The sequence below is a fragment of the Copadichromis virginalis genome, linkage group LG18 (assembly GCF_057382275.1).
Source record: "Copadichromis virginalis isolate Kocher_CV1m ecotype Utaka linkage group LG18, C_Virginalis_male_GT1.1, whole genome shotgun sequence".
NCBI classification, from domain to species: Eukaryota; Metazoa; Chordata; class Actinopteri; order Cichliformes; family Cichlidae; genus Copadichromis; species Copadichromis virginalis.
In genome coordinates, this window is record NC_140635.1 from 21,485,208 (window position 1) to 21,510,781 (window position 25,574).

At 40.7% G+C, this 25,574-nt stretch overlaps 1 protein-coding gene across 2 annotated transcripts in view; it reads left to right on the forward strand.

Moving 5' to 3' along the window:
- Positions 1–25,574, forward strand: part of ephb1 (EPH receptor B1) — a 175,396-nt gene that overhangs the window by 71,124 nt on the left and 78,698 nt on the right. For both annotated transcript variants that reach the window (XM_085439564.1, XM_085439565.1), the window contains exon 3: positions 3,183–3,864. In XM_085439564.1, coding sequence (XP_085295690.1) covers positions 3,183–3,864 — 682 coding nt within the window. The remainder of the gene's footprint in view (positions 1–3,182; positions 3,865–25,574) is intronic.

Genomic DNA, 25,574 nt, shown 5'->3' on the forward strand with positions numbered 1-25,574 from the left:
CGACTTTCCTGTTGCACTACATTGCAAAGTTGTTCCATTGGATTGAGATCTGGTGACTCAAAGGCCATTTGAGTACAGCAAACTCATAGTCATGTTGAAAAAAACAAAAACGGACAGAGATGATTTGATGTGGTCATAAAGGCATGGGCAGGGCGAGCAAGTGAACTCACTTTGCTGCCAACACCAACACCAGCATGAACTATTGATACAGGGCAAAATGAATCAATGCTTTTATGTTGTTTACACCAAATTCTCAACCTACCGACGCAATGTTGCAGCACAAATCAAGACTCATCAGGCCAGGCAACATTTTTCCACTGACCAGTGTGAACTGGACAAAGGTAACTTCTGTTCTTAGGTGACAGGAGTGGCGCCTAGTGTGGTCTTCTTCTGCTCTCGATGTTCATTTGATTTATTTGTTTTTATGTGCACGCTTAATTCTGATATGCATTTCTGTGACTAGAACAGGTGTTTAGATGTATGGCTCGATTCTATTCGAAAAAGTAAAATTTGTATTTATTGGTGGTCTGAGAAAGAGCCTCTGGCAAGAATACACAGATGCCACGAGGCAGATACATTTGGCTTAAATTATTTAAAAAGCACAGAAAGCATAGAAATACTGTAACAGTGGGGGCCGAGACACCATATTAACATGACTTTGTTCCTGAGTGTATGCGTCACATCTCTGAAAATAGTGGGAAAATTATCCTCCTAAGACCAGAACTCTTCCATGACATGCATTTTTAATTTCTCTTTGATATTTGGGCATATTGGGGCCCGATGAATGTAAAAACAAAGAATTACCAGTTGTTGTTTGTTTTTTTACCTTATTTTTGTTTTTAAGAAAAATGAGAGCCACATATGAGGATATTCGTTTAAAATTTTGATAGAACAGTAGCAGTATAATGTTCTCCTAAGTGGATATCAGGCCCATGTAGAGCAAAATTGATATAACCCAAAATGTGGTGTGATGTGGACGTCAGGTCCTAGGATAAGGTTAAAGAGATGCCAAATATTAGTTATATACCAGTTTTAATGCTCAAAATAATCAAATGTTTTGCCTCAAGCTTTGTGCAGCAAAACAACAGCTAGCAAATCAATATGTGGTTGCTAAACCATCAAATTATCAGCAGCACCTTTTCCAAGCACACATAAACACACAGGTATAACAAAGCACTGAAAAGAGCAAAGAGGGAACTGGGTCACAAAGTTTGATTTCGACTAACTAATGCACCTATTATTAGTTTTGGTTGTCTTTAAACAGCCGTGACACCGCATATCTACTGAGGAGGAGAAAGATATAGTTCATTATTATATGAGCCAATGAATTTCTGGACAGACTCTAGATGGGCATTATCGGAGACGCCTCAGGCTCCTCTCTGGCGTGAAAGATGGTGGTCATTTGGCTAGACAAGAGGCGGTGAGGACCCCCTCCTAGACTGGAGCAGACGGGTGCAGAGGAGCCTAGGGCTGGCTGTATTAATGAACAGGCAGCGCTGAAAGGGACAGGTTTCTGTAATGCTGATGAATGGTCATTACAGAGCAGAGACGGGAGAAGAGAGCACAAGGGAAAGAGAGGAGAGGGGGAGAAGAGTAGAGTGAAGTGGGCACACAGGGAGCAGCAGTGAAAAAAGGCTTTAATTTGCACCTCAGATTTCTGTAAACTCGTTTATCATGTCAGCAGTGCCACTGTTCCTCACGTGCCTTCCCACTCCATCCTCTACATGCCCTTACTAGACCCAACCATTTTTTTGTTTGTTGCCAGATGTTTCCACATATTCTTTGTGCCAAATGGTTTTATTACCTGCGCTGGTTTTCAAACAGCAAAATTCGACGGCTCACATTTATCAGCTCTATCTCGCCTTGCATCATTTTATGGACTTTTTTCCATCATTTGACTGGATGTTGCGGCTGTGTGTGAAGAGCCAATATCTTCTCCTCTCTATTAAGCTTGATTGAGCAGCTGGAGTTTTAAAGGTCATAAGAAGGAGGAAGCACAGGGAGATATATGCACATAAGAAACATGAACTGACTTGAGGCCCACTCAGTCCACTATAGACCTCATTAACTTCTCGCCTTCAGCTGTTTGGATCATTGGTGTTGGGAACTTTGGAGAAATAAATCTTTGTGCCAAGCAGTTGCTTTAAATGGAAGCAAAAAGCATTGTATTATTATAAAGATTGAAATTGATCCAAGGAAAATAAAAAAATGAAAAAGTGTTTCAGATCATTTTCTCAAAATATTCCACAAAATATTCATTTGAATTCACTGGTGCTTTTATGTAACTCTTTTTTTTTTTGGTCTGTGAGCTCTGCTGCTGTATGCTAAAGAATAATACATTCCTCTTAAAAATACTGTAACTAATTCAAATATTGCACACTGAATATCAGTGGAATACCACTAACAATTTTTGCAAGGCCAGCTTTTGCACAGCTGGACGGTTACTCAGATGATTTCAAAGCAAGCTTCTTCTATTTTTTTTTTCTGTGATTTCTCTGCCTGATTCTCAGTGAATCCAGCCAAATGTTAATGGCACGTTTTTAGCATGATTTGTTGCACTGAGTTAATTCCCCAAGGGGCTTCTGATGCTCATCCAAGACCCTTTCTGGGTCACACCTGCAAGAAATGGCCTGCAGTGAAATTCAGTTCAGTATGCACTCAAATGGCTTTCCATCCATCCTTGGCTCTCGTGAAGTCCCTGCCTGTCTGTCTAATTGTAATTCAGCAGTGCTTAATCTTGAATTTGTTACACACTATATTTTGTAACGTATCGACTCAATGCCCAGCGAAACTTGGCATCGACAGAAAACGGTATTGCATCCAAAATCATGCCTTGGTTTGCGCTTATGCAGTGGGAGTGCACATCCTACAGCTGTGAGCCTACTTGATAAACAAGACAATAAATTGTTGCTTTGCACTTGAGGAATTAAATTTTTTTTAAAGTAATACATTTGTGTGTCATCAGTGGATTAACAAGCCCCAATAAGCTGATGCATTTTTCTCAGTCCAGGAAGAGGACTCAAGTTAGTGCCTTAGGGAAATTACTGATATGTGTATGAATTCTCCGTGGCTCTGCCAATATTAACATTCTCTATCAAAAAAGAGTGAGCACTGCAGCCTTATAGCAGATAATTACTTATCAGCCATGTGGACTTCTTTCTCTCTTCTCTGTCTTTCTATAGTGGGAGGAGGTGAGTGGCTATGACGAAAACCTCAACACCATCAGGACGTACCAGGTGTGCAATGTCTTCGAACCAAGTCAAAACAACTGGCTCCTCACAACCTTCATTGATCGCCGCGGAGCACAGCGCATCTATGTGGAGATACGATTCACCGTGCGCGACTGCAGCTCCATCCCAAATGTCCCCGGTTCCTGCAAGGAGACGTTTAATCTCTACTATTATGAAAACGATGCTGTCATTGCCACTAAAGGCACAGTCTTCTGGATGGAGGCCCCCTACCTCAAAGTGGACACCATTGCTGCTGATGAAAGCTTCTCACAGGTGGACTTTGGCGGACGCCTGATGAAAGTTAACACAGAGGTGCGAAGCTTTGGTCCGCTGTCTAAAAATGGCTTCTACCTGGCCTTTCAGGACTATGGGGCCTGTATGTCTCTTCTGTCAGTCAGGGTATTTTATAAGAAGTGTCCAAGTGTGGTTCAGAACTTTGCAGTCTTTCCAGAGACCATGACAGGGGCTGAAAGCACTTCCCTGGTCATTGCTAGAGGGACCTGCATCGCAAACTCAGAGGAAGTAGATGTCCCTATAAAGCTCTACTGTAACGGAGATGGAGAGTGGATGGTTCCTATCGGTAGCTGCACTTGCAAAGCTGGGTTTGAACCTGACAATGGCAATGTCTGCCGAGGTAAGTGGATTGATCTTTTTCTGTAAAAAAAACACCATGGTTGCTATGAGAGTGTATTATCAGGACTTACTGGGCCCTACGTACATTTTTCTTTCTTTTTCATTATTCAATCTTTTAAAGAGATGGACTCCTCGGAATAGAACAGATCAATTCACCTTAGTCTATTGGCATTAATTTATTCTGTTTTGGTATCACATACAACAGGGCATCATGTTACCTTTGGTCACAGGTCTTCCACTCTAGTGTAATGGCTGAATTGATTGTGTTTCATGTTTTGCAGCTTATGATACACCATACTTTTTCCTTAATCACATCTACCTCCAGGGAACTAAAAAGATACATTAGCATTGAGTTGTAATCTGCTGTGAATGTCAGCCTTTTGTCCATCCTACCTTTCAGATGACAAAAGGTTTAATTCTGCCTCAGTGCGATGTGCTGATGAATACATTCTGAGGAATAGATAATAGCTCATATCTAAAAGGAAGGTTGAATGGGCTTTTAGTTCAAGCTGTCACTTTCTGTTTTTGCGTGCCCTCTAATGCACCTTGTTTTTCTGACACGCACATATACAAACAGAAGATTTGCTCAAGGTGTCTGACGATAATGCGAGTGGCTTGAGGCTCTCGGTGTGGCAAAATATTGGTTGGCCTGCCTCTCGGGGTTAGTTGGAAAGTGTGTGGAGCTCAGATAAGATTGATTTACCCACATCTGGTCTGATCAATAAACAGATATAAGTGCCACATATCTACAAAGCACACTGTGTGTGACTGTGTCTACTGTATCCTTCTCACATTGCACCATGTCCTGCGCAAAACCCACCTACACACTAACGCACATCATAACAAACACACAAAGTCCTTGCCAAAGATTGGATGACTTTCGAATGAAAATAACAGGGCAGAAGTTAAAAGGCTGTGCTTAGGTTGATGTAAACTCTTAATTTAGTTTCAAATTTTTACACCATTTCTCAATATTATAATTCTCTTTACAAATAAATTGTAATCTGTGTATTCAATGCTTTAAATGCATAAGATAGACTCTCTTGTTTATCTTGTAAATAATTAAAGTGATCGGCTGATCAGCGACTTTGATTTATCCGATATTCGCTTCTCTTAAGTAAGTACAATTATCAATAAATCAGGGGCTCAGTTTGCTAACAGATCATGCAAATTTAGAATAAAATCCAGTTAGGCCGAAAATCATGGTCAACAGTCTAATTAAAAGCTGATTCCTCTGATGTCCATCATGTACTGGACAAAATCACTTAAATCAAATGCTAAGACTGCCCATTGAGATTGGTACACGCAATATATTTAATGTTAAATTATTTCACTGAAAAAAAATGTCCTAAGTATGTTTTTTTTGTCTTTCTTTTCTTAAACTTATGTGTTTGTGACACACAATACTTATGTATTGGTCTGCAATATAAAAACAAAAACACAACAAAATAATTATAATAAGCAAAATAAAAACAAACTACACATTGTCATCACCTTGAAGCCACGTGGCCTTGATAGAGTACTCGGTTACAATACTACAGTCAGACCGAGCCATTTGTGCTGAATATTCATAAGTCCACTGAACATGCTCCTGGTTGTACATTGACCTAACAACCCTTCTTTGTTACTGGACTGCGGGCTCCTGAACGTCTTGGTCTCAGAGTCTTATCGATAGGCGAGTAGCTCTCGTCACTGTTAATTCTTGACATGAAGATTGGATCATTTCAAGCCTGTTAACAGACTTCATCTTGATGCTAGTTTTGCTTCATGTTTACATTGATTATTTGTTTATTCGTGTTAAATCCTGACTCACTAATCATGCTGTGTGTGGCATGTGCATGAGCATGCCATGCACTTGTGTTCCTATGCAGTGCAGGAATTTTAATTCAAATGAACCAAATAACCTTGCCTGTCCTCTAGCGCTGACAGTCTCATAGTCTTTAATGGATGTAAACTTACACTGATCCTTGTCAGTCTTTTCTCCGTGTAGCGTAACTTTGCCTCTTTCCCCATTATTTACCTCAGGCTTCTGCACACTTGGTGCAGAATAACTGGAATGTTAGTATGAGGGTTATTGTGGCTTGTGTTAGTGGAAGTCACCACAAACACGCATGTTCATGTACAGACAATGGTCTCACTGTAGAAATTGCTCTACAAAGACCACTAATTCCTACAATCCTCCAGACTTCCTTCTCTAGTACATTTCCAGCTAAGATAATCATCTCATCTCTCTCTGATGGAAATGCACTACTTAGCAGTGCAGGGACTTCGAAATTCTGGTCAATACTGATGTTTGAAATTTCATCCAGTGTTGAAGCCTGTTTTTGTTCTATTTGTGTTGTTTTTGTTTTCCCGCTTTGTTTCATAGTGCACTGCCTAAGCTCAATGTCTAAATGTATGCCTAGTATTGTTATGGAAGCTAGTGAATTAAGCCTATACTAAGAGGAAATTACTGGGGTCTGTAGCTTAACAAGAGTTGACAGTAGTATGAATCTGTGAGGCCTCGATCCCACAGGTCTCCAGACCAGTAGGTAACCCCTACAAAGAAAACCTCTTTGCCATTTTTTGGACACTCGTAAGTTTGCTGTGCTTGCCCGTATTTTGTGTGGAAGATACAATTTCTCTGTGAACACTCATTGCGGGAGGAGGTTTCATTACCGTTTCATTACCGTGTGGCAAGTGTTTGCAGATATATCAGCATATTCCATACAAAATACAGGCGCATGCAGTAATCTGCTAGTAAAGAGGTTTTAGGTGCAGCAAACTACTCACAAATCTTTGTGTAATATACATTTTTCCGTCTGAACCAGTGGTTACCAGATGATTGCCAATCGATCTCTAGGACTGTGAGACTGTGGCCTAAAATGTTGTGTTGGTTAACCATAGTCGTCAGCACAAACACTGACTTGACAAAAAAAAAAAAAAGGCCGGAGTAGAAATAGATGATCTAACCATTTCTAGCTCGAATAACTAGCTCACTCTCTGGAGTCTTGTGTGGAGTCAGTTCCCCTCTCATCTCCACTGAGAGTCCCCTCCAATAACAGCAATCTCAACCTTTTTATTTTTTGTGCAGTTTCTTTTCATGGACTTGCAATCCATTATTTAAACAGGGAAATCTAACCTTAAAGTGCTTGTGGAAGCTCAGTTCTATGGGCAACCAATCAATTGTGGGGTTGGTGCAATAACGCAGCCTCAGCGTTGGGTCAGAAGTAATTGCCCATTAGCGATGAAGGAACAGGAACAGGAACAAAAAGAATATAAGAGCATGTAGTTTCATGCTGGAATAATTCCCCTCATTGATACCAACAAAACAAAAAGGTATTGCTTAGAAAAAGGAACACAGTAGTACTGTGTACAGTCTGGTAAAGTGTGGAAAATTTTCAATTAGTGCCTTTATTATGTAGCTCTTGAGACACAAATTAATGTAATTTGCCTAATTCACCAGAACCTAAGAAGGTAAAAATTTGTTTCTGCTTATAGTGACATGAAAACGAAAGTGCATTTATTCTAGCTATGCATCTGTATATTACATATTATACCCACCATACCAAAACTTCTGTTAGGTGGATCATCGTTTTGAATAGTTGTCCTTTTACATGGAAAGCCAGTTTTTTGAATTGATAAATGATGGTTTTATTTCTAATTTTTTTGGAAGTTCTTTGTCGTGACAGCAGAAATAACGCTTGTTTCTTTTGCAGGTTTAATATGTGTTGTTTCAGGGCATGTGCGAGCTTCCCAGCACCTGATTGCACTTTCATTAATCTATATGTTTTAATTGTTGTCAGGTAGCGTGTTGTGTATGTGTTTGGTTGAGCAGAGAGACCATGTAGAGTTGTTGTGCTCTGTAACGATGATGCCAGCATGCCATCCTCATTACCAGCTCCCCAGCCACTACGCAAGCCATTTGGGTATCCCCCACTTTTCCTCTCCCTCTTTCTCTGTTCCTCGCTCTCTTCCCCTTAGCTTTGTAAGCAATCCGCTAAATATTTTATCACCTCCCTGTTAAATCGAGCGAGACACTCCAAATAAGACCCCGCTACCTCTACCAATACAAAGCTTGTCTCGGCTGTGTGTCCTGCTTAACTCAAGTATCCTAAACAGGCTTGTAGGATGGTTTCACTGACCCTTCTTAGAACTGGTGTCAAGGCCCACCTGAGGAGTAATTGATGGAATCACCTCGATCGTGCTGGCTTTGCGTCATGTGTTTTGTTTTGAGTCTGTCTAAGCATTGATCATTTTAATGTTCCGTATGTTTTTTTTTATTTGAAGTAATTAAAACACCACAGAAACCTAATTATTCTGTTGTTTAAGCTCTTAAAAGTGGACGATGTGGCATAGTTGCAAATTATCCTCTATGAAAACCAATTCAAAACTTTCGAGTGCTTATTCTTAATTTTGGTGTTAAAACTTTATTTCCTGTGGGGAGCCAAATTTTCGTTGGGCTGACAAATGTCCTCTTCAGGTCTATAAGGCTAGCTATATTTTGTTTAATTTTGTAATTGGTTATTCTCAAAGTTTCGTCTGTTTTTACTCTTTACAGGCCATATGCAACACACATAGCTGTTGAGACTCTCCCCACCTGTGTGGATGTGGAGATTTGTGTGGGCTCAGGGAATCGCAAAAGGTCTGGAATTGAAGCATTGCTATTGCAGCTACTGATTGCTTTCAAATGGATGTGAACGGGCTATGAATGAAATGGGGGAAATGAGAATTTGACTGGTTAATTTCATTATCTGTGGTACTATATGAATTCCCAGAATTTTGCTCCATACTATCCATCCATCCCTCCATCCATCCTATATTCCAGTGCAGTGACCATAAGTATGTATTTATTTACTTTAGTATTTATGTCATTCCTCACCCGAGCAGTCCTATAGGCTGGCACGCCAATATGAGTTCTCTCATATTTTCTCTCACTGTTAGGCTCCAGCAGGCTTTTGACATGCTGCCACATTAATATTACAAATATTCAAATAACTTTATTTAACATTCAGCAGGCTGACAGTGGCAGCAGGAGATTCACAGCCCATTGAGCAAGAGCGCTTCCCTGGGCTAAGTGCCGATTCATCATGGCTGCCTTACTCCTGTCTAATGGCTGCCATCATGGGGCATGAGCACACACACTAAGAAAAACATATTACTTCTACCACGTGTGCATTTTTAAAAATGTTAAATGTAGTGAGGTGGGCACATTTATCACATTATTAACCTTAGCCTAAAAGCTTATAAATCCCCATATATCCCAATAGGGTTCATTGTCACGGACATCAATTAGCAGGCTTATTTCTCTCTAGAGAATAAAGAGCTCTTGCTCAGAGTCTAGCAGTAGAAACACATTCATAAACTGAATCCATCCGACCAGTATTTTAATCTTAAAGTTCGGTTTCGCAGGCTATGCACTAGGTTTTTTACGTTTTTCTGCTCCGGTAAGTTTTTTTTATTACTTCTTTGTATGGCTTATCTGAGTGTAAAAGATCTGACAGACAAACCCGCAAAGACCCGGTAACCTATTAGAGCCCATTCCATCCCATTTGGCCGTGTCTGCTCCTGTTCCACAGGGTTTACTTCATTTGCAGAGAACCATCCATGTGTACTGAACAACACACACACACACACACACACACACACACACACACACACACACACACACACACACAGCATTTACTAAGTCACCTTGAAGCCCAATTAAGTAAGCATCTGACTCTTCCTGTTCCTATTAGTCTTATTGCAGAGAGGGCCGGGGTGGTGTGAGGAAAATGGAGTGGGAGGAAGAGACAGAGAAAAGCTTTAAGAAAGAGAAGAGAGTGAAAGACATCTTGTTTCCATGGCTCTCAATAAGCTGAATGGCAAAGAGCACTGGTGAAAGAGCATGACCCAGACAAAGGCCTTTTGAATCTAAGGGCCAAACAGAGTGTTTATAATGACCCGAAGCACAGATGCGCAGCTCTCACTGCAACAACAGACCCGGTCTCTAATGATGCGAGGGGAATCCAAAGATTTTGTTCACACATAATTGAAATAGCCACCACAACCAGAGCTGTTCTTGTGGAGGGACACAAACTCCTCCCCCTCCTCCTTATTATTAGTTTTTGCTCCCCTTTCAGCTGTTTTCCTCTCTGTATCTGTCTCTAGTCTGGCTTTCTAACCTTCAGTCACTTTTGGGTTATGGATTTGGCCACTGGGCTTATACTGGGGTTGCTGCTGCCATCTCTCACTTGGTCGTTCTCCCAGATGTGGAACGGGGAACTTATTAGGCGGGCCTGCCTTTGACCCAGGACCCCTTCTAATCTACTTCGCCAAATTCTCATTCAGTTCTCATCGTCTACTTCACAGTCAGCCCTCATACGTACATGTCTCCTCTCCTGCGCTCCACTCAGTGATTGACACCGGGAGCCGAGGCCAACCAGTGGCACAAGGACACAGGAAGACAAAGAACCCCCAGCATTTATCTGATGGCTGGGGCCCTGCCTAATTTGCCTATGTCACCCCCATGACAAAACACAAAAAGCTTTTGCTTTGAAGGGCTTTACTTCACCTTCTCACCGAAACCATGAACCCCATCAATCAAATCTACCACAATTTCCTTTTTTTAATGAATGCACATTTAGGAATTCAATGAAAAACAAAAATATCGCATTTCTATAAGTTTGTATTTCAGTGTCTGTGTTGTCTTCACAAGATACCCAAATGTTAAATGCCAAGAGACACTTCAGCTTGCACGGCATGTGGGAAACTGTATTCCCCCTCATTTTTGTTTTCTTCTTCCACGCCTCATCCCTCTGGAATATGCTCCAGCACACAGTAAAGAGGCGACACGTTGAGCCTCTTCGCAGAGTACTACCTGCTTTGGAAAGCAGAAACACCAACCCCTCCCCCTTCCATCGTACCTTATTGTCCTTCTAACCTAATCAGTGTCCATCAATATTCACTGTCCTGCTAATAAAACTGTTTGTTTGTCTGTGTGGTGTGATGGCAGAAGGACACATTTCAATTCCAGGAAATTGTCTCATCGCTTGCTGGAGGCTATCAGCTGCTCATTGATAGATGTGGATTAGTCAAATTTATGTTGTGGAACTTGTGGACTGACAATCTAATTAGAATTGAATTGCAATTATGGCGGGGCCGATATAGCTCTGTTCGTCCCACCTTCAATGACAACTCGACCACAAAACAACGAGTAATGTCAGGCTGGAAAACATTTTCCGTTTTTCAAGTATGTGAAGTGTACTTAAAAAATTAGCATGTTCTCTAGGGCTGCACAGGGGTGCAGTAGTTAGCTCTGTCGCCTCACAGCAAGAAGGTCTTGGAGTGAAATCCACTGGCTGGTGCTTGTCTTTGTGGCATTTGCATATTGTCCCTGTGGTTGTTTGCCTCCCTGTGTTGGCTGTGGATGGGCTGGCAAGATGTCTGGGATACCCCACGTAGGCAGCTGGGGTAGACTTTGTGTCATGGCTCGCAAACTATTCAGTCTCTTTTGTGTGATGCCTGTACACACATTGAGAACCCACACATGTACACGATTACTAACACTACCACCTCAAGCTGACCTCTGCGTGTCTAATTTCCTAACCTAATCATATTCGCCTTACTTCCTGCACACTTGAAGCAAACAACATTGCATATATACACTGTAAACGCTCCTATGTTTAATCTTTAATTAAACATATGCAAAGAATTATGTCTGTGTAATTTATGTTATGACACCCTGCATTATCCTAAAGTAATTCAGCTCCCCAGGTCGTAACTGAGCAGGCTGTATCAAACACAACCTCACAATGTGCAATTATACATCAATTAGACAACTCCTATAATCTGTATTGCTCTATATCATTGTGTGGATGTAATTACATGTTTTCCTTGACAGTTAAGTCAGCCTGTATTTTACAGGTTTAAGGCTTGTGGTTCTGCTACAAGAAAGGTATATTTTCAGACTGACAAATACAAAGAACACACAAAGCTCAGGCTATTTAATAACTTCTAAGACAGCCTTTTTTTATAACAACAACCAATTACACAACTATTATACTTTAGCTGTGAGTGAGTCTGTGTCAACAGGTCTGGTGCTACATACAAGTGATACAGTATATCAGAATTGATCTCTCCTCATACAGTTAACCTTTGCACATTGTTGTGCAGTTTGTGTAGTTTTAGTGGTGTACCTCTCACTTTTAGTTGTAACTTTTGACTAATATACAGTATCAGGAAATATGTTTTAATAAAGTAGCTGTATTATTAGGAAGATCAATCAATGTACTCAGGGATAGCTTTACCACTTACCCTCTATCCCCATTTTATGATGTCTATGTGCAGTACTTACAAAATAGAAAGAGCCTGAAAGAACTGAGATGTTATCTCAGTGCTGGGCCAGCATTACTATAGTGCTAGTCCGGGCTGCACAGTGGTATTCTCAAAGAGAATGATATCTGATTAGTCCAGCTATAGCTGACAAACAAATGGATTTGCTGTGTCTAGAATGTTCTCTAGGGGTGCTACATGGGCTGAGATACAAAGACACTGCTTTTGTGATGGGGCCAGCGCAAGGCATAATAAGACCCTTTGGGGAATGAACCAAACACGGAGTGAAAGGGACACAAAAGCACACATGCTCGTACACTCAGTCAATTTCACAATGACTCTTCCTCTATCTCTCTTCCCTCTTTTTCCCTCTACACCTCTTTCTCTCTTGCGTTCCTATAAACTGACCTTTATATTATGGGCTACCGTAGTTGGACTGTCATTATGTGTTTTGGCTTTGTAGGCCTGTTGAGTTTCTTAACTCTCACATAAATTATTGTGTTGGCCAGGTTTCGTGTCGGCCTCCCACAAACAGGACACACAACAAGTATTATTTGTGGATGTACATTCATTTATTTGTGCACGCACATACTATATAAGTATGGCTGTGAGGGCTTTACACCCACTGATTCTTATTCACTCCCTTCCTTGTTTTCTCTCTGTATCTCATCTTTTCTGCCTCTTTAATTCCCCATTTACCACTGTCCTGCTTCTCACTGCTAAGAGAGCAGTCATAGAAGGAGGGTGACAATAGAGGTATTAACCAAATGCATTCTGAGCTGGCCTGACTTGTGCAGTCAGTGTGAGGCTTTTACACCCCTAATGCCATGTGAATAGGGCTGCTGCTCCCCAAGAAATTCCTTTATGAGGACTCAGACCGAGGGGCCTTTTTCCTAGCTTTCGTGACCTGGGTCCACAGAGGCTGTGCAGTCCCTTCTTTTTTCTCAACACGCAGTTCTTCATTTTCATAAGCACTTAATCTGGATTGGAAGCCTCTCCATTGTGGAAATGGTTTGAGAAGGGGACATCAGCCAGACAAAAGTACTTGTCTTTGGCGAAGGGTGAAGGCTCTTCTTGGCCCTTTTCCGCCCATTCCATTCTCTCATATAGAAAGTCAAAGCCCCCTGTGGAATATAGATGTGGCAAAGAGGTATGTGAATGCAGACTTCGGGGGGAAAAAGACCTACCCTGCAAAAAGAAAAAGAAAAAAAAGATATATCCACTTTTCGCACTATATTTATCATTTGATCCAAGCCAGAAGAGATCCTGTGATGCTGGCTGATAGTAAAGTTTGAGTTTGATTCCTCTAGGTTACAGTGCATAAGACTTTGGAGCTGGAATGTGTAACAAACTCAGACTGAAGCTTTGAAGTGTAATACTGTTGCCCTGGGCTTCTTAGCTCCAGGGTGGAATGAGATTACACCCTTGATCTGTGTTAGCGCCCTCTGATCTGAAGGATTGCAACACAAAGGTGTGTGCATGTGTGTGCGTGTTTAAATTTGCAGACATATGTGCATTTTCTATGTGCTTGACTATGTCTCATTATATGTGTGTTATAGAAAATATATTAATTTGTACGTAAATGAAATTATTTGCCTACGTTTGTGTATATGTACGTGTTTGAAACACCAGTAGATGGTGTGGATACATGGTCAAACCTATCCTCACCCAACAAATGACTTGTTAACTAATTGCTAATGTTGCTGACCTGATCTTACTGCTTTGTAGGTGAATCTCTCAGGATGCTAAGCCTATTCTTTCTCCCCCCTTTCTCTATGACTCTGTCTCTCTCCCTCTGTTTCTCTCTCCTTGCTCACTGCCCCGGAACACCTTAATCCAGTGTGAAAGCAATTGGCTCTCTCAGATCTAATCAATAGAGGGCCAGGGCAGCGAGCCAGGGGGAACATCTCTGGCCCCTGCTCAGCTACAATCAATTTAGAACCATCGATTCAGTGATTGAAATACAAAGAGGAGACGCGTTGGACCGTACAGGTGCTTTAGTGTTTGGGTGTGCCAACATGTTATATATCTCCTTGGTGAGCATTTCTCTGTATATGTGTGTGTGTGTGTGTGTGTGTGTGTGTGTGTGTGTGTGTATGTATGTGAATATGTGTGCGTATGGATTGTATGATTTGTTTTTGAGCCATCTGTAGTAAAGTGGGAATGGCATTTAATCTAGCACCTGTGAGACAGGACTCAGGGGGAAAAAAAATCATTCCTAATCCAATATGTCCTGTTCAGGAAAGGTGTGCTTTATGTGTGTCTTTGTGTGCGTTCATGTGCGTGTGTGCATTGCATGCATTTCCTGTTCTTCTATGTTTCATTTTTTTATTGATTGATTTATTTCTTTCTATGTGACCTTAACCAAACAAGTGGTACTTTCCAAAAGAAAGAAAAAAGGCAAGAAAAACTATAATACATAAAAATAAACTAGAGAAATATGAGCTCAACTATATTTTTTAAAATACAAACCCATCTTTTGTGTGTACTCAAGGTTTTTTGCCAAGTAACTTGATGGCCCAGTCCCTATTTTTGATGTTCATATCTGAGTATATCCATTCAGTATTTGGATGTTCCTTGGAATATTTGTATGCAACAGGTACTGTATGCATGCTTTGTCTCTGCAACAATGCGTGTCTTAACTGTTATCATGCGATAACATTCCTGAAGTTTTCAGATACGTGTATGACACTCATTGCGTGCGTATGTGTCTACCCATGTGTATATCAGTGCATATTCTATTTATTTGGTCCTGTTTATTCAGCATTGCACTGTCATGCTTGTACCCCTTTGTGTGTCTATGCATTTGTGCAGTTTGTTGTTATTATTTTACAGAGCTGTAGGGCAAATTGTATGTTATGATACTGTATATTGACTTGAGTTTAATGTAAGCTCCAGTTGTTATGAAACTGAGCACGCAAGATCAGTTACAGTTTAGCAATGGTAGCCTTGCATTACTAAATTACGCTTTCAATACTTGCTTTACAATTGCTGATTTTACAGAAATTGTGCCACAATATTATGTCTGCTTGTGTCATTATTTTTTTAAAGACAGTACTGCTGTGTTTTTTACAGTATGTTAACCTAATTAGGCAGTAGCATGAATACAAGAAGATGTGACTGTGGCAGAACAGAAATTGATAAGCTTTGGAAATGTACCTAATCCAACCTTACCTACTTTAAATGACCAAGTTTAAAATCTCTTTTGTTTAAGCAGGCACAAAAGTGCACTGGATGTTGTTCGACCTTTGCTTCATGTTAACTTTTTTCTGTCATTTATATGGATAATCTAGTTTCCCAATTGGTTATGTTGTGTTACTCCTTGATTTTCACTTGGACAGTGTGTTGGTATGTATCTCACCACAATGTCAAGAAGTCAAATGAAGACTGGCAATTTCCAATTTGAAGTGCACACGGTCTGTGTGTGTGTTTTTTTCCTGACTTAATGATGTCTGTTGCCGATATTGTTCATTACCTCAGAACAGCCCAGCAAATCCCCTTTCTTGATAAAGCTGATAGATTTCTTGAAAGTTAAATTTGCTTTCATCTTGATGTGTTTAGCCCCTAACTACTTTACTGACAAATAAAGGTGGATGAGAGGAGAATGTTAGCCAAGCTAATGTCCATTATGAACAACACCCGACACTGGCCCTGAGCAGCTCGTGCAGTAGTTGACTGTTACAGCAACTGTGCAGGATGGACTGCAATCATCACCCAGTAGCAGTCAGACTCTTATAATCCACACATAGGATAAATACCTGGTAAAAAAAAATAAAAAATACACGTGTATATTTTCTAATTTCCACTAAACGTTTATTTCTGCATATTTTTAGCATTTTTTTCTACCTTTTGAAAAAAATGTATTGTTTTCTAATATTTCTATAATTCACATCATCTTTCTGCCCTTATGCTGCTTCAAAAAGTGAAAAAGTGAATATCTTTCTAAAAGACTTAATAATAGAACGTCCCTCCGTCCTCCTCCGCTTATCCATTTCAGAGTTTATGGGGGCTGGAGCTTATCCCAGCTACCATATGGATTAATATACAGAATACGCAGGTTGATATTTAAAACCTCAATACCAAATATTACAGCCAATATTTGATAAAAACACATAAATGAAATGTAAATATAAATGAAAAATGTATTTGTGTTTCAGTATCTGTTCTGAAGGCTATTTGAAGTCCAATATCTTAGCGCTCCATGAGCACCAGCCTATGATGCAATTTTTATTCTTTATCTCCATCAAGCGAACAATGCACAGTTGCATCCGTCCAGGCACCATATGGATGTACTCACTTTAAGCACAAAAGCACATTCTACCCAGCTAACACATGTGTGCCCCGTTTATAGCTCTGGGCTTATTGACCAAGTCTGTCTGATAAAGGTCAGAACTGTCCGCATTTTGACGGGTGGTGTGGGGGTGTCAGTTACCTATAACACCCAACATTTCTGTGTGTTAGTGTGTGTTTGTTTCTGCAGAAGGCGATACTGATAAGGTTGTGAAGAGGTCAGGCAGATGTAAATATGGCATGAATATAGATGAGCTCTGGGTCCGGTTACCTTTTGAGAGTTTCACAGCTGCAGGTGCACTCTGTGCCAGGAAATGGGGTCGGCTTCTTGTCATGCAAAATGATATTTGCTAAACATAACCATTTGTTTTTTTTGTTTTTTTTTTAACATTCTGTGAAAAAAGAAAAATTTTATGCATGTCATTCGTCTGTTGAGTCACAGTCACGCATGGACCTGATTGTTGCTGGACTGTGTCGTGCAGAACATGTAGCTTAGTTAATTTAAAAAGTATTTGTCATGCAACCTTTTTTTTATTATTTCCTGGTGCCTCTTTGTCAGTTTTAGCAGTAATAGCTTAGCTGTCACTTAGCATTCAATGAGAAGTGGCTGCTTCACACAGCGCACATATTGTGGGACTCTGCCGCCACCAGCTTGAGTGACAAGATGTACTCCTGAGTGCTTTCTCACTTTATTTAGCTCACACCTCCCCTTTCCGCTTTCTCTCCCTTTCTCACACCCTTATATGCTGCGCTTGGGTCGGTTTTGCTTACCTACGCTTCACACATAATTTGTGCTTTTTTTCTTATGGTGCAAAACATTTTGTCAATTCTTCCTATTACGCATAAAAGCAGCGAGGGCAGTGCGCAGCGGATGGAGGGATAGCTGGAGGAACATCTTACTAGTGAATGTAGAATTAATATAGCTATTTTTATAATAGTTGATGTCATCACAATCCAAGGCTTCAGAGCTCCTGTGTAGTTCACACCACCTCTCCCTTCTCATTTTCGCCACTCTCACCTGTCCATCTCTTGTCTTGTTAGTTATGTCTGGAGCCTAAGGGCTGGCTCTAAATTTTCTATTAGATTTGAAAAAGCCAGACTCCTTTTCTTTCTCGTTATCCAACTGACTCGTAGCCTGCTACCGTCTGATAGCATATTTGCCGTGTATGAAAATGTCAGCGTCACCATGAGCTGGTGCAGATGCTCGGTGCTGGTCAGACACATGTCACTGCTCTTTTATGTGGCGATGCTGTTGTGAACAGGAGAGCCTCTTCCTGAGATCATCAAAGGGACGAGCATAGCTGTGTTCAGCTGAGTGTGTCTGCCATGGCTGCTTGTCTTTGCCAGAAAATTTTGGTGTAAACATTGTGTTATGTACGCTCAATTAGGAATCAAATTAGAGAATGGTAAACAGTGAAGGGACCTTTGTTTTTCAGTTGTTTTATCACTCTACTCCACTTGTATGTTCATAATTGCTAATCCCTCTTGCCAGGCCTCTACACTCATTAGCGTGCCCCCTCAACCCCACCCTAAGATTACAGGCTGGGTATTTGAGAATAGATGAGTGTTTAAAGCTGACTTTTAGCCTTGCTACAACAGTTTTTTTAACATTTGAACCAATCGGGAGCTAATGTGTGTTTAAGATCAACAGTCTCCACTAGATAGTGACACTAGATAGATAGCAGGACTTTGATAGTGGTAATGTAAGAAAGAATGTTTTCTGCTTGCTTGTATAATTTTAAGGCAAATATAAAAATGTGCAAAATAAATAAAACCCAGTGAAACCCAATACGTGTCTTGCAGTATCAGTGCAACAGTTTTTGGGTGATGCATGGCTTAATCAATAATTATCCACACCTTACAAGATGTGTTTGTACTTTATCCCTAGAAATTTAATTCAAGTCTTAATAAACTCTTTATAAACTCTGGTGTCACACTCCATTTTATTTTGGAGTAACAAGCTGAGCCGTGACACTCACCATAGTGACAAATCATACATTTGTCTTTTGCAAATGTGAATCATAAATCCGGAGTGGGTTTTTACTTGTTGTATTTGTTTAACAAAACAAGTCAGTGTTGTTTTGTAAAATTAGTATTTGTTAAAAAAGACAACTTTCTGTCAGCAAGCTATAAACATTTAGCTTTGAGAAACCTATTGAGGCTTCATCCACAATCATCGATTACACACATTTTCTTTCATTGAATAAAGTTAAAGGTTTCCTGTGTTACCAAATGAGGCTAACTGATTAAAAATCCAACTGTTGCTGAACATATGTCACCGTATCTTTCTGGGGGGGGGGGTGTTTTGTACTTGAATTTGTATTTTGGAAATACGTATTTGTTCGTGTAAATGAAATCCAATTTTTAATGATCAGACTGTCTCCGGATCTTATTATTCTACAGCGTTTGTTTGTAGTGTTTAGTCTGTAATATAAGGTTTAAAGGCTGTAAATGGAATATGTCGAGCAAAGAAACAGCAATTTAGGAAAAGGAGCAAGAGTAGGCATCTTTGGCTAACTATTATAGATTAATTGTTCTAGATCTGCTTAAAAGAGACAAGTGCTGAGAGGAAGCTAAAGGTTTCACTACTTTGAGTTTGATACTGTTTTTCTTGGAAACACAAGGTAATTAATCACAAGGTAATCATAACGGCTTCTGATGATTATTCTGATAAACTGACTGATGAGTTAAAGCACTTGATCCACATTTACCCATTCATGCCAGTTTTTTTTTAAGTATATGTATTTATTTATTTATTTTAAGACACACTGGTATATCTATCATATACACTCAGACCTTGATGATGCATCTGGAGAAGTTTTGGGCATTCAGTATTTTTTTAAATGGATACTAAAATAAAATAACATAAATAAACACCCAGTTTTTGAGTTAATGGCTCCCTTCTCTGATTTCCAGCTACTGAAACAAGTAACATATCAACTAAATCATATTTGAATTTCAATTAAAACTAAACTGAAATGGAAAAAAAATCCACTGAGAAAACGAACTAAAGCTGAAAATATGAACCAATATAGGTATAAATAAATCAACAAAGCAAATTAATAAACCAACAATGGGAAAAAAAAACATAATGAAAAAAGTCACTAAATGAAAAATTAGTCACTCACAAACATCACAATAAAATAAATGTAAGTTACTAATGGTGGTGGATTCAGTTTGTTACGCGAGTAATTTTAGATGAATCGTATCCTGCAGCCAGTCAAATGCTGAGCATACAGAATGCCTCTAGCTAATGTGACATCCCTCCGTTTTCACCCGTCATCGAGAAACTCTCGATCCTTGCACCTCCTTGTGTGTTGTCTTTTTGTTTTTGTTCTTTCTCTATTAGTTCACAGCGGGCAATGAGCCTGACCAGTCCCCTGTTAGGTTCTGATTACAGTGTAGATTGTAGTGCAAGCACATGTTACTGCCTGCTGAGCGGTGATATGAGGGCCGTCTTCTCTACTACCCTGCCAACCAGAAATAGACTGGCACAATGGAGTTTCCTGGAATTCCAGCACCTCTGCGGCTTCTCTGTATCTTTCTTCTCCTCCTCTCTGACCACTTGTCCGCCTGAAATATAAGCCTGGAGCCCTGGCACAGAGTTGCATCTTCCTGGAAATAAAACTGACCTAAGCCAATGTGTCATGACATGATACAGACAAGCCAATTGCCAGCGTGCCACTCGAGTCTATATGGAGCTAAAGCATCGTTTGGCTCCCTCGATCTGTATCGGGCTCGTATTATACACACGCATACGCAAGCACGGATGCACGTGCACATGAGGACACACAATTCATGCATGTGCTTTCAGAAAGCCAGATTTCCCAGTCAGCTGGTCTGTCATTGGCCGGCTGTTCAAAGGAAAAGTGTGGGCCAAAAAAATACTGGCTGTAAGGTTACTATGGTAACAGCCTGCCCAAGGGCGTGGGCTGTCTGCTAAATTGTTTGCTGGTTTGTTAAGACTCGCACATGCACAGATACGTGCACACACAAATTAATTTGGAGCAGAATGTGTTATCCTTTATTCATTGTCTGGGAGACACATGTTCTGTTCATTAGCATTAGCAGTGAAACTGTTGAATTTCATATCTGTATGTGAAGCAAACTGAATATTTTGGAGAAATCACACACAGGCCTATTTCTCTCCCTCCTTTTTTTTTTTTTTAAACTGGACACTGTCTCATCCTTTACTTATTTCACTGCTGCACTGCCATCTATTGAAACCAGTCAGACATGGCTTTTCTTCTCCGGACATGTTCACATTCAGGAGTGTGACAGGACTCAATTACTATAATTTTCTAAATATTAGGACCTCAGTGTCTACAACTAAAGTAGGATGCAAATTTCTTTTACTTTTCATGTTGTTGTTTTTTTTTTTCATTCCTTACAGAGATTTTGCCTCACACAGCAATATACAGCTCAGTGTTGAACCACAGCTCTAATTGGAAGACATCTTGCTTTCTCAAGGGGGTTTAGCTATTGTTCACTGAAGTTTCTGCAACATCAGGCATTGCTGTATTAGCTAGCTGAAAGAATAGGTATGTCCAGATGAGCAGTGGCTGGGACTACGGCAGCAGAAAGTTCAGGATAGCTGTATGTGGGCAACATTCATGGGCGTGTGAGTTTGTGTGTATGTGGGTGGTTGTCGGTTTAGCTGCCTGCTTTACCTTGGATGACAGGCTCTGACAGGGCCAGAATGGACAGATGATTAATGTTCAGAGGGAGTGTTCTTTGGGCGGAACATTTCAGCACCGCTGGTCTTAACAAAAGCAGACGAGGTATGCTGCACCCTTTTTTGACCGTCCCTTTTATTCCTGAAAAACCTCTCTTTCCCTCTTATCCCTCCTACATTCTCTCTCTTTCTTTGAGATTAAAAGGCGATGACAGGGCATAGTGGAAACTCATACTGACCAGACTTGCCAAATGATGTCACCACTGTGAACTCCGAATGCCTTTAAAACAAGGGAAGGAATGGGATCACTTGTGAGAAGATGCATAATATCTGGCCAGTGTTGACCTGTGATGAGGAAAAAAAAAAAGCTCAATTATTCTTAAATCAGTTTCTATAAATTAATAAATCATAGCCCTGAGAGGACTTTAACCCTGACTTTTAATATCCTGCGGGCATTTTCTGATGATTTTGACAAGGCTTTGTTTCAGCCCATGCGTCGGTCTCAAATAATTGTATTGTGTTTTTCAATGACCTTGTGAAGAAATGGAACACCTGGGTTGGAAAAGCAGCTCATTACGTGGATTGTGGCTGGAAAATGAACAATGACAGAAGAGCAAGGCTGAATACCAATACACTGCACCGCTGATTGCCTTTTTGTTTTAAAGTGTTGGCTGTCCTGACACTTTTTGTGTCCCCTCTGTCAAACGAACCTGTTCATTTCACCGCTCAATTGATGTATTTTTTTTAGATATCACATAAACATAAATACACAGGCTTGGCGCAACCACATCCTCTGCTTGTTTTAGTAGGAGAGTGTTGTTTTTCTCAGAGCCTCAGCAATAAAATCATAAAATAGGGGTCAACTGGAGTCTTGACCCAGACATACGTCTGTCTGCATGAGTGTCTGTGAGTGAGTGGGCGTATGCATGAATCCAAAGCCTCTAAAGGCTGATATGTCCCATGTGATGGATGAGGGTTGGGGTTAAGGGTTCACTGGGGGGGTTAAGGGCGGTTCTTCAGGGTCGCTGGCAGGTCACACACCCTCTTTGCATCAAAACCTCACACAGACAGAGTCGGAATTCCTTTTTTTAAAAAAAAAGCTATATTGATTACATCAGGCCAAAAGCTATTTGATGAAACCAAACGTCTTTGATGTCGCTTACTTTATATTGGATTGCTGGATTTTCATTACATGAAATGGAAATTCCTTGAGAAATGATCAGACTTATTACATAACCTTCTCCATATCAACTACTCCATGTTTGATTGCTTTTCCCACAATTATCTGTCAAGCAATTTACAGCGGTTTTAAACCTCGTGCGTGCCTGGGAGCCATTCCCATATAAAAGTCAGGGAAAGGATTTAGTACAGTATACTGTAACTTTGATTGGGTTTTTGCATAGGAGACCTGTTTCCAATCTTGTCTTTGTCATAATCCTTTGGCTTTCTTCAATCCCTGACTCGCGCATTTCCATTTTATCTAGCCGACACCTAGTGATGCTTCCCTGACAAGCTAATGTAATATTTATCACTCTACCTCCATTAATCCCACGTCTCCAATTGCCTCCAATTCTTATGGGTTATAGACATTTTGCAACTTCACACCTTAAACACATGCAGCTAATGCGAGACATTCCCAGTGTGCTTCCACGTTTGATGTATTGCCTGCAGTTTGCACTGTATTATGCGCTCACCGAGCATATTGCTTAGCCTAACCCCTGAGCAGCTCTGCACATCAACCATTCTTAAAGCTTGCTCTCAGAGACTTTCTCATATTGCTAATCTTCTCCTGTTTGTCCTGCCTAATCGATACATCAATGTTGTGCGAAACATTTTCTCCAAATTAACAGTTTGGTGTATAAAGGTGGTCTGCATGCTTCTTAACGCCGGAGAGATTTAGGTTGTCGTCATTATCAGTAATCTTGAACCAGGTGGGAAAATGACATTGAGGAGATCGTCATCTCAACTCTGCTGCTCAGGCTCTGCTATGACATGAAGTCATCCCAGTTAGACTGTCATGAGTAGTGAGCAGCGATCCACAGCTGCCATACCTCCGTCAACTAACTGTAGAGTGAGATAGAGAGAGAGGGAGGGAAAGAAAGACAGCCAGCCTTCGAATAGATTCAGAGCTGTCAATCAAGGCGAGAAAGGAACAACGGGAGGAAAGGTACAAGGTGGGGGGGGAAAGCAATTCCAGGGAGAGAGACAAAGAGAAGTCAGGAAAGAGAAGTGAGCAGGAGGATTGAACAATGCAAAGAGAGTCCTGAAGGGACCACTTCAGAGGACTGAATGTTTTGTTTCTGCATACAGCCATTTCAAATGTGGGTTATTCCCCCACTGGGGAGACTAATTGCTTGTTGATATAATATTACAGCCTTCATCTCCCTGAAAACCAACACATCTGATGAGTTATGGCTCTGCGTGCTACATGTTTTCTTTTTCTTCTCGTCCTTCTTCTTCTTCTTCCTCTCCTTCTTCACCTTGTTCCATCCCCCTTCTGCGGCACAGGAACTCCTGACCTCCTGCAATCTAAATATTCACAAATCAGGAAGAAAGATTTTGGGCTCAGTTCCAATATCAATAAAGCATAACGATACATTCTAGGGGCTGCCTGCTCTTCGAATGAGACATTTGCGGTTTTGTGAGTTATTGACATAATAGTTCAAATCACTTTATCATTCTGACTTTCTCTTTTTGCCCATATCTATTCCTCCTTCTGGTTTTGTGAGGCAGACTAGTAGGGCGCTAATTGATGAGTTTAATGGTAACATTCATGCACATACGATTTGTCAATTACAGGGAGAAGACAGAGGAAAAACAGCAAGTACGCCCGAGGCACAGGTTTTCAGGCACCAGAGCAAAAAAAAAACAAAAAACCCAAAAAACATTATGGTGCAAAGGAACGAGGCAGTTTACCTGAAGAGATCCTATGGATTGAAATGTTACATTTGCATAATTGTTTTTTTTATGCTTTTGTGTTTTGCTTGTGCTTTCTTTTTTTGTCTGTTTTAAGGATTAAGTCATTGCTGAGAGCAAATAGTGCGCAAACCTTTCCTCAATTAAGGAAGAAAACCAGAGCGGGGGTTCTAATCTAGACAGATATTAATCTTATGTTGTGTCTAAAGTGTTTGCTTGCGTCTTTGCGGGGCTGCTTTGTTTCTGCCAGGTTGTCACTTATCTCACCTCCTGTAATGCTGATTGTAGCGTCTTCGGTTTTCCCAAGGAGAGGTATTAAATTATCTCAGGTTCTGTCAAACATGTTTTAGTCCAGTGGCGGAAAATGCGGGTGCGCCATCTCATTTAATCGGGTCAGCTGTAGTCATAGTACGTGATATCACTGATGCCAGTATGGGAGCTTTTTCGTAGGATTATGGAGTGTGTGCATTTACATGAGTTGTGTACAGGAATCTAAGAGTGTGTGTGTATTCTTTTGCTCATAGGTTTGCTTAGAGACTCATTTGTAGCACCGCTATCTCAGACTGCTGAATCAGCACGGGCTCTCCTGCTTTTCTCCTCACTTTTTCCCATTTATGAGTGTCTAGCCCAGCTACTGTCTGTCTGTAAACACACAACCCGAGGGCAGAATCCAATGCACATATTCTCCTCACACCCCATTAAACACACGCTGAACAACCTATTGTGATCCCTTTTCAGAAGAGCCGAGCAATGCATTTGAAGCTTTTCGCTTGCTTTTGTGAGACGCCATCTGCATGCGTGCGGTGCTCTGCTCCCCCGATGTTTGAATTTTATGTGGCAAAGATGATGAGACATAAGATCCCTTCCCTTCTCCTGCTAAAAATGAATTTTTGATCTGCGTTTTATCGTCTTGTAATCTCTGATATTGTTGGTGGTTATTGCTTTATAAAATGGGTCTGCAGCTGGTATGTGCTCCCACATATGGCCAGGGAGAGTTTTATAGAGTCTCTATGTTCTTGTATTAGAAGAAGCTTGATCTCATCACACATGGAGTCAGTGTTACAAGTCAAGAGAGTTTGCAAACTATCAGTCCCACACTAAAAAAAGAGCCCCCCTACACACCCGTAGGAACATTATTGCCTATATGCAGTAACATTTTCACAACCCTTGCACATCTGCTGTATCAAGACAGGTCTTAAACATCCACGACATAGCAATAGCAATATGTTCTTCTTCTATTTGGACTTGGTGCAGTTTGATCATGTATGTTTGATAAATATTGGTGCTCTGACTGTGTGTGGAAATTGCTGTGTGACTAGACATAAGGTCAGTCAGTTAGCCCACAGTGTGTCCGTCAGCCCAGCCAAAGGACATGTAAGAACCGCGGCTCACTGGGAATCGCCTTCACTTGTGTGCGTGTGTGTGTGTATATAAATCATCTCTCTTTTTAACCTGATTTGCTTCTCATTCTTTCTTTATCGCTAATCCTTCCCGACAGCTTATAAGAGGGGCTGGCCAAATCCTAGTCTATAAAT